This window comes from Cherax quadricarinatus, chromosome 42 (genome assembly GCF_038502225.1).
Source record: "Cherax quadricarinatus isolate ZL_2023a chromosome 42, ASM3850222v1, whole genome shotgun sequence".
Classification (NCBI taxonomy): domain Eukaryota; kingdom Metazoa; phylum Arthropoda; class Malacostraca; order Decapoda; family Parastacidae; genus Cherax; species Cherax quadricarinatus.
Window position 1 is genome coordinate 434,067 of NC_091333.1, and position 12,358 is coordinate 446,424.

Below are 12,358 nucleotides of genomic sequence, written 5' to 3' on the forward strand. Positions count from 1 at the left end.
TTTTGGGCTCTATTTTTAAACTGAAATTTGTTGAACTGGTGCAAAATTGGCCAATTCCGGCTCTTTAACCCTTTGACTGTTTCAGTCATATATACGTATACGTCTTACGAGCCACCGTGTTTGACGTATATATACTCAAAAATTCTAGTGGCTTCAAATCAAGCAGGAGAAAGCTGGTAGACCCGCATGTGAAAGAATGGGTCTGTGTGGTCAGTGTGCACCATATAAAAAAAAATCCTGCAGCACACAGTGCATAATGAGAAAAAAAAAAAACTCCGACCATGTTTTTGGATTAAAACGCCGACTTTGTGGTGTATAGTATTTATGGTTGTATTCTCGTTTTCTTGGTCTCATTTGATAGAATGGAAAACGTATTATAGAAATAGAGGCGATTTTGATTGGTTTAACTATGAAAAGAACCTTGAAATGGAACTCAAAGTAGGGGAAATGTTTGATTTTTGCCAATGTTCAAAAGTAAACAAATGATGTCATTGTCCAATAAATGTCCAACTAGCCATTCTAATATGCAGTCATGAATGGGCTGACATTATTTATACAATTATTACAATATTGCAGTAGTCTGCATAACAGTAAATTTTCTGTTTTTTGTTTGAATAAAAATTCAAAATAGAAAGCAAGAGTAATATCAGAGGGGCCTGGAGACATGACTGATGAACAAAGAAAATGTTATTTTAGAGCCAGGAATGTCTGCATTGTTCATTCTGAACCTTGTTTTGAAATTGTCATATTTTTTAATTTGCATGAAATTGGCCAAATTGCAAATTTCTGACCACGTTATTGGGTAGTTGAAATCGGTAAATGGGCAGTTTCTTGTACTCAATCGATAGAACAAATGGAGTTCTAAAGAAATAGCTGTGAGTTTGGTCAACTGGAACAATGGAATTAGCCGAAAATAGGGCTCAAAGTGGGCAAAATCGCCAATTCGTAAATATCGCCAAGGTCACTAACTTCATGAGAGCGTAATTCCGTAAGGAAAAGATTCTCTATCATTTCATAAGAATTTTTTTTTTTTTTTTTTTTTCAAAAATTTTTCAACACCAGGAGACACCTCAGAATTTGGGGTTGTGACAGTCAAAGGGTTAACCCTTTGACTGTTTCCGACGTATAAATACGTCTTACGAGCCAATGTTTCTGACGTATTTATACGCACAAATTCTAGCGGCTTCAAATCAAGCGGGAAAGGTCTAGTAGGCCTACATGAGAGAGAATGGGTCTCAGTGGTCAGTGTGCACCCTGTGAAAAAAGTCTGGGACCCAGCGGTGCATTGTGGGAACGCCATGTTGTTAGTCCATTTTCACCATGCCTCTCGGTAAGAAGTTCCTCACTCCTCGGCGGATTGGAGGTCGTTTGTTCCCAAGTGATAGCTCTAACAGCGATGAAAATGTCAGTGACAGTGAATTCCAGGGTTTTGAAGTGAGTGTTACCGGAAAAAGTGCCCAGGATAACGTAATTAGTGATGAAAACCCAGATGACCCACAACCTTCCACCTCTGGTGCTGGGCCGGCTTGTTCACGTTCGCCTGTACCAGGACGAAAGAGGAAAGTATTTGGTCGTGTACAACACCCAGATGTTAGCAGTGATAGTGATAGTGATTTCAAGGTCACTGAAAGCAGTTCTAGTGACAGTGAGAGTGAATATTCCCCAGTGAAGTGGCAGTATGTACGACGTAGCATGCGGTCTGGTAGTGTTTCATATGATGTTCCAAGGGGAAGGAGAAACTCTGGGAGCACATCCCGTGGCCCTACACCACGACCTGATAGTGAAGATGACGATATTGTAATGATGGGTATGAATGATTTGAGTGATGGAGCAGGCAGTGGTGGTGATAGTGAGGGTGGCACGGCCCATGTGGCACCATCAGCGGGCCACGCTACTACCCACGCTGCTGACTCTGCACAACAACCAGCCTCACCCTACCCCACACTCCCACAACCTGCACCACCACAACCTGCACCACCACAACCTGCACCACCACAACCTGCACAACCACAACCTGCACAACCACAACCTGCACAACCACAACCACGGTGCAATATCCAGACCCCACCAGCAGACCGCATCTGGGATTGGCAGGACGGTGACGAGTTTGTTCCCAGTCCCCATGACTTTGATGAAACACAAAGTGGAATAAAGCCATCTTGTCCACTTGGGAACAATGCCAGTGAACTGGACTGCTTTGAGTTATTCTTCGATGAACCCCTGATGGACATCATTGTCAGGGAAACAAATACATACTGTGATTACACCATGGCAAATACAATTCTCTCACCAAAATCACGGCTACACAAGTGGAAGGAGACAACTGTGGCAGAGATGTACCTGTTTTTTGTCACAATAATGCTTATGCCACATGTGTATAAGCACACTGTCACCACATACTGGGCAACAGAACGCCTGATTTCAACTCCAGGTTTTAGTGACATTATAGGTGTCAATCGTTTCCTGATACTGTTACGTATGTTACACTTTTCAGACAAAACCAGGCCTGACAGAAGCGACAGGTTATATAAGATCAGAAATGTGTTATGTACCTGAAACAAAAGTGCTGCATGTATTTTTATCCCTTCAGGAAGCTTGTTATTGATGAGTCCTTGATTTTATTCAAAGGAAGACTCTCATTCAAGCAATATATACCAAGCAAGAGGAAATGCTTTGGTATAAAGCTATTTGTACTGTGTGATTGCAGAAGTGGTCTAGTTTTGGATATCATTGTGTACACTAGCAGTAATACTTTGAGAGATACCATGAAGTTATTGGGTATCTCTGGTGATATGGTTCGAACAATGATGGAACCATATCTTGGTAAGGGGCATATGTTATTTACTGATAACTGGTACACAAGCCCCTTACTCAGTGATTTCTTGCGAGCGTACTTGACAGACGTGTGTGGCACAGTGCATCGTAATCGGAAACATATTCCAAGGTTCGACGCTGGCACTCGCAGAGGTGAGGTGCAAGCCTTTGCTGCCAATGACATCATGGCATTTCGGTGGCATGACAAACGTGATGTCACATTGTTGACATCAGTTCACAGAAACGAAATGGTACCCAGTGGCAGGGACAACAGAGAGACCAATGAACCCATTCTAAAGCCTGCAGCTGTCATGGACTACAACCTCAATATGCACTTAGTGGACAAATGTGACATGCAGATTGGGTTTGCAGACTGTGTACGCAAGAGTTATAAGTGGTATATAAAACTCTTTTTCCATCTTGTTGATATCTCTATGCTAAATGCTTATAACATATACAAGTTGAAGACCAACAAAACACCAAAATATGGTGAATTTTGCCTGTCAGTAATCAGACAAATAATTGCAAAGTACCAAGGAGCAACTCCTGCAATAGACCAGCGCCCACACACGTCATCTCGTTTCAGGCCTGGTGATCACTACCCCATACAACTGCCTCCTACTACTGCCAAGAAAAATGCTCAGAAGAGGTGTTATGTATGTATGCATACCACAAAACGCCCACAAACACGCAAAGACACTCGTTTTATGTGTGAGGAGTGTGAAGTGCCCCTCTGCATATACCCATGTTTCAAAGAGTTCCACAAGCTGCAGCAGTTCTAGGAACGTGTTTAGTGACTGTACATATGTATATATATTATGGAACAATAGTAATAAACATTGTTTTGTATTGTTTGTTTGTGTAAACAAAGTGTATACACAAACTAATAGTGATAAAGTTTGTTCTGTTATTGTGTTGTAAACAATGAGTGTATATTTGAAGAATGCACCTTACTTTGGTCTCACAGGCCACATAAGTTACCTGGAACAGAAAAATATTGAAAAATGCAAGAAACCTTTGAATTAGAGGAAATAAAAGAATACCGGGTGGGCGGCAGTCGCCACTGTTGCCGTACGCACGTCACTTTCTGCAAACTTTGCGGCTCTATATCTCGGTAAGTACTGATGGCAAAAATTTTTTATTAGGCTTAAAACACTCACAAAAATATTCCTAACATTTTCATAAGAAAAAATAATTTTTTTTTTTTTCGAATATTTGGCGACATAGAATGACAGTTTCAGAGAGGGGCCTGAAACAGTCAAAGGGTTAAAGAGTAGTCCTGATAGTGCTTATTTGAAAGAACCAAAGGCATACTAGCAAAATGTTTAAAAATTAGCTCAATTTGAAGAATGGAGTCAGCCTAAAATACAGTGGTACCTTGACTTACGAGTGCCCCAACTTACGAATTTTCCGAGTTATGAGCCGTTGCTCAGTAGATTTTTTTGCTTTGAGTTGCAAGCCAAAATCCAAGTTATGAGCGAGCTTCAGATACGCCGCCACTCGCAGGAGATACCAAGGAAATAACAAAAACCTCGATAATAACCAATGTGTAACATCCTTTCAATTTTGATACCACTGGTAATGTCATCCTGCCAGAATGTTCTATAACATATGCCTAAGTAAAGAGAAACAATTCTGGAACATGTGTAAGATGTGCTCGGTAGGTTGGCTGGTTGGCCGGCTAGCCAGCTGGCTAGCTGGCTGATTTGCTTTGGCTGTCTCTATTTCCTTCTGTCTGTCTATATCTATCTCTGTCTATCTCTGTATCTCACAGGTACACATAAATAAAATTATACATAGTGCAAATTACCTAGGACAACCTAAAATAACCAGACAAAGTGCTATACTATGCTTGTATATATATGGCATAATAAGCATGACTGGCAAGTAATAAACATTTTCACTTGTTCAGGAATCAGACATGACGACTGTGCATCATGTGTAATACCTGTCGAGTCATGAGCAGCTCTCTGAGACAGACAAATAGAGACACAGGAAGACAGAAACACAGGCAGACAGAAAGGCAGATAAGCAGAGAGAGATAAACATAGAGCTAGACAGAGACAGACAAATAGTTAGAAACAGATAGAGAGAAAAACAGATAGACAGACATGTTTGTGTGTAGTAGTGAAAAATAAAGCCAAGGCAGTGCATGGTCATCAAATGTCACTCCACTGTCAGCAGTGGAGTGACATTCATCTTACACCATGCTTCAAGGAGTTTCATATATACTCCAGCACTTCTAAAACATTGCTGGGGCCTGGCAAGAAAGGCAAAAATCATTTCTTATTTATAAATAAATTTCTCTTATTTAAAAACCTGTAACAAAGAAAAATTGGGTGACTTTTGGGGGGCTGGAACGGATTAATGGTATTTCAATTGCTTTCAATGATGAAAATTTATTTGATAGACAAGCAAATTGAGTTACGAGCTTGGTCATGGAATGAATTAAACTTGTAAGTCAAGGTACCACTGTACACCAGAAAATTACAAATGTGCAAAATGCACCCAAAAAGCAAAATTCATATAATTCCTCGAGTTTTCTGTCAAATTTTACATTTTTTTGGTATCACTGGCTTCAGAAAAATACTCTACCATATCAGTATATATTACTATTATTATTTTTATAAATCAAAATACTGTCAGCACTTAATTTAGGGGTCATGACAGTTAAAGGGTTAAAGGAAATTTGCTTTAACCCTTTGACTGTCGCAAGCCCCTTTCTGAAACTGTCATTCCATGTCGCAAAATTTTTGGAAAAAAAAAAAAAAAATTTCTTGTGAAATGATAAGAGAATCTTTTCCCGATGGTAATGACACCAAAAGTACGAAATTTGGTCAAAAACTCACGGAATTACGCTCCTGCGAAGTTAGTCTCAGTGACATATATGCATCGGCAATTTCGCCAACTTTGAGCCCTGCTGTTGGCCAATTCCGTTGTTCCAGTTGACCAAACTCATAGCTATGTCTTTAGAACTCCATTTTTTCTATCAGTTGAATACAGGAAATCGCCCATTTACCGATTTGAACTACCCAATAAAGTGTCAGAAATTGGCAATTTGGCCAATTTCACGCAAATTAAAAAAGATGCCAATTTCAAAATAGGGTCCAGAACAAACAATGTAGACATTCTTGGCACTAAAATAACATATCCTCTGTTCATTAGACACGTCTCTAGGCCCCCCTTACATTACTATTGCTTTCTATTTTGATTTTTTATTCATACAAAAAATACAAAATTTAGTGTTATGCAGACTACTGCATTATTGTAAAAATGGTATAAATAATATCAGTGCACTAGTGAAAGAATATTAGACTCCCCAGTTGACATGTATTGGACGTGTGGTGTGATTTGCTAACTCCTGAACATCGGTAAAAATCGAACATTTCCGCTACTTTGAGCTCAATTTCAAGGTCGTTTTCATCGTGAAACCAATCAAAATCATCTCTATTTCTGTAATATGTTTTCCATTTTATAACGCGAGACCACGAAAACGAGAATACAACAATAAATACTATACGAAAATATACCTCAAAGTCAGTGTTTTAGTCCAAAAAAAATGGTCAGTTTTTTTTTCTCATTATGCACTGCATGCTGCAGGATTTTTTTTATGTGGTGCACACTGACCACACAGACCCATTCTCACACATGTGGGCCTACCAGCTTTCTCTTGCCTGATTTGAAGCCGCTAGAATTTATGCGTATTAATATGTCCGAAACACTGGCTCGTAAGACGTACATATACGACCAAAACAGTCAAAGGGTTAAGCCCAATTCAGAACAAAAGTAATTTTGTATTTCTAATAAATTATAAAATTAACGGCTCAATAAACAATGCCAGCAATACTCACCAATAAGGTATGTAAGAAGCAAGTTGTTGATTGTGTTTCCAACCCATGCACACAGAAGCAAACTGCCTGTTACCATCACAAAATACTGGAAGAAAAATACTTTATTAAAATATTTGTAATTTTATATTTATTTATTTTTTTTTAACAAGTCGGCCGTCTCCCACTGAGGCAGAGTGACCCAAAAAGAAAGAAAATCCCCAAAAAGAAAATACTTTCATCATCATTCAACACTTTCACCTCACTCACACATAATCACTGTTTTTGCAGAGGTGCTCAGAACACAACAGTTTAGAAGCATATACGTAAAAAGATACACAACATATCCCTCCAAACTGCTAATATCCCGAACCTCTCCTTTAGAGTGCAGGCATTGTACTTCCCATTTCAAGGACTCAAGTCCGGCCATATAAAAATAACCGGTTTCCCTGAATCCCTTCACTAAATATTACCCTGCTCACACTCCAACAGATCATCAGGTCCCAAATACCATTCATCTCTATTCACTCCTATCGAACACGCTCAAGCATGCCTGCTGGAAGTCCAAGCCCCTCGCCCACAAAACCTCCCTTACCCCTTCCTTCCAACCTTTTTGAGGATGGCCCCTACCCCGCCTTCCTTCTCCTACAGATTTAAATGCTCTCCATGTTATTCTACTTTGATCCATTCTCTCTAATGACCAAACCACCTGAACAACCCCTCTTCAGCCCTCTGACTAATACTTTTATTAACTCCACACCTTCTCCTAATTTCCACACTCCGAATTTTCTACATAATATTTACACCACACATTGCCCTTAGACAGGACATCTCCACTGCCTCCAACCGCCTCCTCGCTGCTGCATTCACAACCCAAGCTTAACACCCATATAAGAGTGTTGGTACTACTATACTTTCATACATTCCCTTCTTTGCCTCCATAGATGTTTTTTGTCTCCACATATACCTCAACTCACCACTCACCTTTTCTCCTTCATCAATTCTATGATTAACGTCATTAAACAAATACATTGTTTTTCTCGTGGTTGTAGTGCAAATGATAAGAAAGAGATGACTCATGTCTGAGTGCCTCTGCAAAGACAGTGATTATGTGTGAGTGATGGTGAAAATGTTAAATGATGATGAAAGTTTTTTCTTTCTTCTTGGGTTTTTCTTTATTTTTGGGTCACCCTGCCTCGATGGGAAATGGCCACCTGTTAAAAAAAATACAAAAAAACATGAGTCTTTTATTCTAACATAAATCTTGGGTGGAGTGAAGGAAGGGTAGGAGTCGTACCAGGAAAGAGTGAAGGAAGGGGGTGAAAGAGGTTTTAAGTGGTAGAGGCTTGAGCATTCACAGCAGGGTTGAGTGAAGACAAGTGGTTTTAAGGGCTTAACCTGCTGTTGGAGTGTGAGCAAGGTAGCATTTATGAAGGGTTTCAGGGAAATCAGTTACCTGGATTTCAGTCATGGAATTGGGAAGTACAGCACCTGCACTCTGAAGGAAAGGCGAGTATGTAGAGGATTTTGTGTGTATACTCAACTGACTCTCTTAATTAATCAGCTCATACACCTAGAGCTTGCCAGTCTCTCCACTAAATACTATCATGGAAATAGTACAGCATTTCCTCCACAGATGGCTGCCCAAACAAGTACACCAGACACTGTACAGTTACCATTCTGATGGCCTTGATGACACCTGGTTTCTGGTTAATGACCAGGTTGAATAGTCCATCACTCTTGGTTGCTTGTTGTGTCAAGTTCAAGCTTGAAGCTTTAACTTGACACAACCTGTCTAGTTCCAGGATTTCCAATAATTGCTGTAAATAATAAGAAGCCTTGCATAACATGTCTAGAACCATTCATATTACCCTCAGAAAATATATGTTCCAACCAATTCACTAAACTTAGTGTCAAATTCATTATTAGCTTATCTGGTCACATTAGGGTGACATTATGCATATGACACTTCTTTGTGCCCTTAAAAATAATTTCATGACCCTATTTTCTCAAAACAATACTCATAAATGCTTCTCAAACAATTCTGAAGGACATTCTCTGGTACAAGATCTTTTCTTAAAATACAGAACAGTACCTTATATGAGGAAGGCAAGAGACCAAAGCCATATACTACTCTGTATGCTCACCAATTATCTGGATATTTAAAATTCCAAAAACAACAAACATTTTAGCTATTGTAACACCTGTAATTTGAGTAAATGCAAAATTAAAGGACATTAAAAAAAACAGATGCTATTTATGTAGCATGTAATCCATGCAGAAGGTAATGCCATGCTGGCAGATGCACATATCAAATATTTAGAAGAAAATGCTTAACCTAAAGGGGACATACAACACATGGGGAATGGGGGAGGGCATCAGATTAGATCCAAGGAAGCAAAAGACAAGTCCGATTTCTTGGACCAAAGTCCCTCACCAGCATTAAGAACAACAGAAAATATTCAAGAGGAGTTAGATTTAATGAAATTTATGAAGCTTTGTTTTGTGGCTGTGTATCTGTTTTGCATGAAAGGTGAGTTAAAAAAAAACTCACAAATAACTTGTTGCACAAAAGAGCTCAAATTTAATTCAATACAAACAGTGGACCCTCAGTTATCGGCCATAATCCGTTTCAGAAGGTCGGCGTAAATCAAAAAAAGCCAAAAACCAAAATAATATTTCCCGTAAGAATTAACGTAAATACAAGTAATCCATTCCAGACACTGAAAAATATTAACAAAAAATACATTTTTTAAAGATTAACTATAGTTTTACATACACAAAACAAGGAGAAAGAAATATAAAGCACTAATTTTAATAATAAATGAACATTACATACTTTATTGAAGACTATTGTTGGCATATGGAAGAAGGCAAGGAGGGGAGAGGGAGGAGAGTTCATTGTCTGGAAGGGAAATCCCCCTCCATAAAGACTTCAGGTATCAAAGCTCTCACTGGGGTTACGTCCCTTCTTTGTCTTTTACTGACACTAATACCAGCTTGAGTCACTGCGGACATCAACCAAATCTTCGAATGAGCCGCTTAAAACAATATGAAGTTCAACAAGGAGAAATTTCAACTACTCAGATATGGAAAACATGAATAAATTAAAAATGTGTAAGGGTATACCACAAACTCTAACCATATAATAGAGCGGAAAAGTAATGTGAAGGACCTGGGAGTGATAATGTCAGAGGATCTCACCTTCAAAGACCACAACAATATATCTACCTCATCTGCTAGGAAAATGATAAGATGGATAATAAGAACCTTCAAAACTAGGGACACCAAGCCCATGATGATTCTCTTCAAATCGCTTGTGCTCTCTAGGCTGGAATACTGCTGTACACTAATGGCCTCCTTCAAGGCTGAGACATTGCAGACATGGAGAGTGTACAAAGACCTTTCACAGCACACGTGTGATAAGGCACCTAAACTACTGGGAACGGTTGAAGGTCCTTGATCTGTATTCCCTCGAACGCAGCAGGCGAGAGAGATACATGATAATATACACTTGGAAGGTCCTGGAGGAATTTATACCAAACCTGCACATGAAATCACTCCATATGAAAGCAAAAGACTCAGCAGGAGATGCAACATTCCCCCGATAAAAAGCAGGGGCACCACGAGTACACTGAGAGACAACACAATGAGTGTCCGGGGCCTAAGACTGCTCAATTGCCTCCCAGCATACATAAGGGGGATTACCAATAGACCCCTAGCTGTCTTCAAGAAGGCACTAGACAGCCACCTAAAGTCAGTACCTGACCAACCGGGCTGTGGTTCGTACGTCAGCTTGCGTGTAGCCAGCAGTAACAGCCTCGTTAATCAGACTGATCCACCATGAGGCCTGGTCTCAGACCGGGACGCAGGGGCGTTGACCCCCGAAACCCTCTCCAGGTAACTCCAGGTAAACCCCTGTCACACAAAAAAACTGTCCAGAGAGGTCTGTTTCTGGAGTCTCTTAAGATTTGCCTGAAGTTGGACAAGGTTTTGTCATTGAACATGTTGCAGATATGGCTTATTTGAGTTTGGTCAGGGTGATATTTCTCCACAAAACTTTGCAACTCACTCCACTTTGCACACATGTCCTTAATCACTGAAGAAGGCACATTCTCCCCTCTCTCTTCCTCCTCCTCCTCTGAAGCAATTTCCTCAGCTGCGATCTGTTGCTGTTGCAGTTGAAGGTCTTGCAGTTCTTCAGTGGTCAGCTCTTCCTTGTGGTCCTCCACCAACTCTTCCATATCCTGGCCACTCACATCCAACCCCATGGATTTCCCCAAAGACACAATAGATTCCACAACAGTCATAGGGTTGTCAGAGTCAGCCTCAAACCCTTCAAAATCCTTGTCGAGGACACATTCAGGCCACAATTTTCTCCAAGCAGTGTTCAAAGTCCTGGAAGTCACTCCCTGCCAAGCCTTACCAATAAGGCTTATGCAAAGGAAGATATTGAAGTGATTCCTCCAGAACTCTCTTAGGGTCAAGTCAGTGTCCGAGGTCACTTCAAAGCACCTCTGAAACATTGCTTTCGTGTAAGAGTTTTTTGAAGTTAGAAATGACCTGCTGGTCCATGGGCTAGATGAGAGGAGTGGTATTAGGAGGCAAGAACTTCACTGTTATAAAACTTAACTCCACAGACAATTGGTCTACCAAGTTTGGAGGATGAGCAGGAGCATTGTCCAGCACCAGAAGGCACTTGAGTGGCAATTTATTTTCCTGAAGGTATTTTTTCACACTCAGGCCAAACATTTCATGGACCCAGTTAATGAAAATTTGCCTTGTGACCCAAGCCTTATTATTAACTTTGCACAACACACTCAATTTACTCTTGACGACATTGTTTTTCTTGAAGACTCTGGGATTTTCAGAGTGATACACCAGTAAAAGCTTCACTTTGAAATCCCCACTAGCATTGCCACAGAACAAAAGAGTAAGCCTATCCTTCATAGGCTTGTGTCCTGGCAGTGCCTTCTCCTCCTGTGTGATGTAGGTCCTCCTTGGGATTTTCTTCCAAAAGAGGCCTGTTTCATCACAACTGAACACTTGCTGGGAAAGGAATCCTTCAGCCCCTATGTACTCCTTAAATTCATACACAAATTCTTCATCCACACATTTGTCTGAACTTGTAGCCTCACCATACCTTACAACACTGTGTATGCCACTACACTTCTTAAATCTCTCAAACCAGCCTTTGCTAGCCTTAAATTCACTAACAGCAGCACTCATACCAGGCATTTTATTCACGAAATCCGCATGTAACTGCCTTGCCTTTTCACAAATGATTGATTCAACAACACTATCTCTTGCTAATTGTTTATCGTTGATCCACACCAACAATAACTTCTCCACATCTTCGATTATTGGTGATCTTTGTTTCGTTAGCATATTTACCCCTTTTGCAACATTAGCTTCCTTGATTTTCCAATTTCTTTGCCAGGATGGAAGTGATTGTTGATTTGGATTTGCCACACATCCTGGCAAGCTCCATATACCTTTGATATACCTTTGAAGAATTTCGAGAGTATATCTACTCTGAGCCTGGCCATGGACCAGGCTCATCTCGTGCTCGCCTGGTCAACCAGGCTGTTGCTGCTGGAGGCCCGCTGCCCCACATAGCCATCACAGACTGGTTGATCTGGCACCTGGAGTTGACCTGGAGAGAGTTCCGGGGGTCAACGCCCCCGCGGCCCGGTCTGTGACCAGGCCTCCTGGTG

At 40.5% G+C, this 12,358-nt stretch overlaps 1 protein-coding gene across 4 annotated transcripts in view; it reads right to left on the reverse strand.

Moving 5' to 3' along the window:
- Window positions 1–12,358, reverse strand: part of Arl6IP1 (ADP-ribosylation factor-like 6 interacting protein 1) — a 74,010-nt gene that overhangs the window by 43,651 nt on the left and 18,001 nt on the right. For all 4 annotated transcript variants that reach the window (XR_011393061.1, XR_011393062.1, XM_053786250.2 and 1 more), the window contains exon 5: window positions 6,666–6,750. Coding sequence is in view for 2 of the 4 variants with exons in the window: in XM_053786250.2 (XP_053642225.2) it covers window positions 6,666–6,750 (85 nt within the window). In the remaining 2 variants the exon portion in view is untranslated. The remainder of the gene's footprint in view (window positions 1–6,665; window positions 6,751–12,358) is intronic.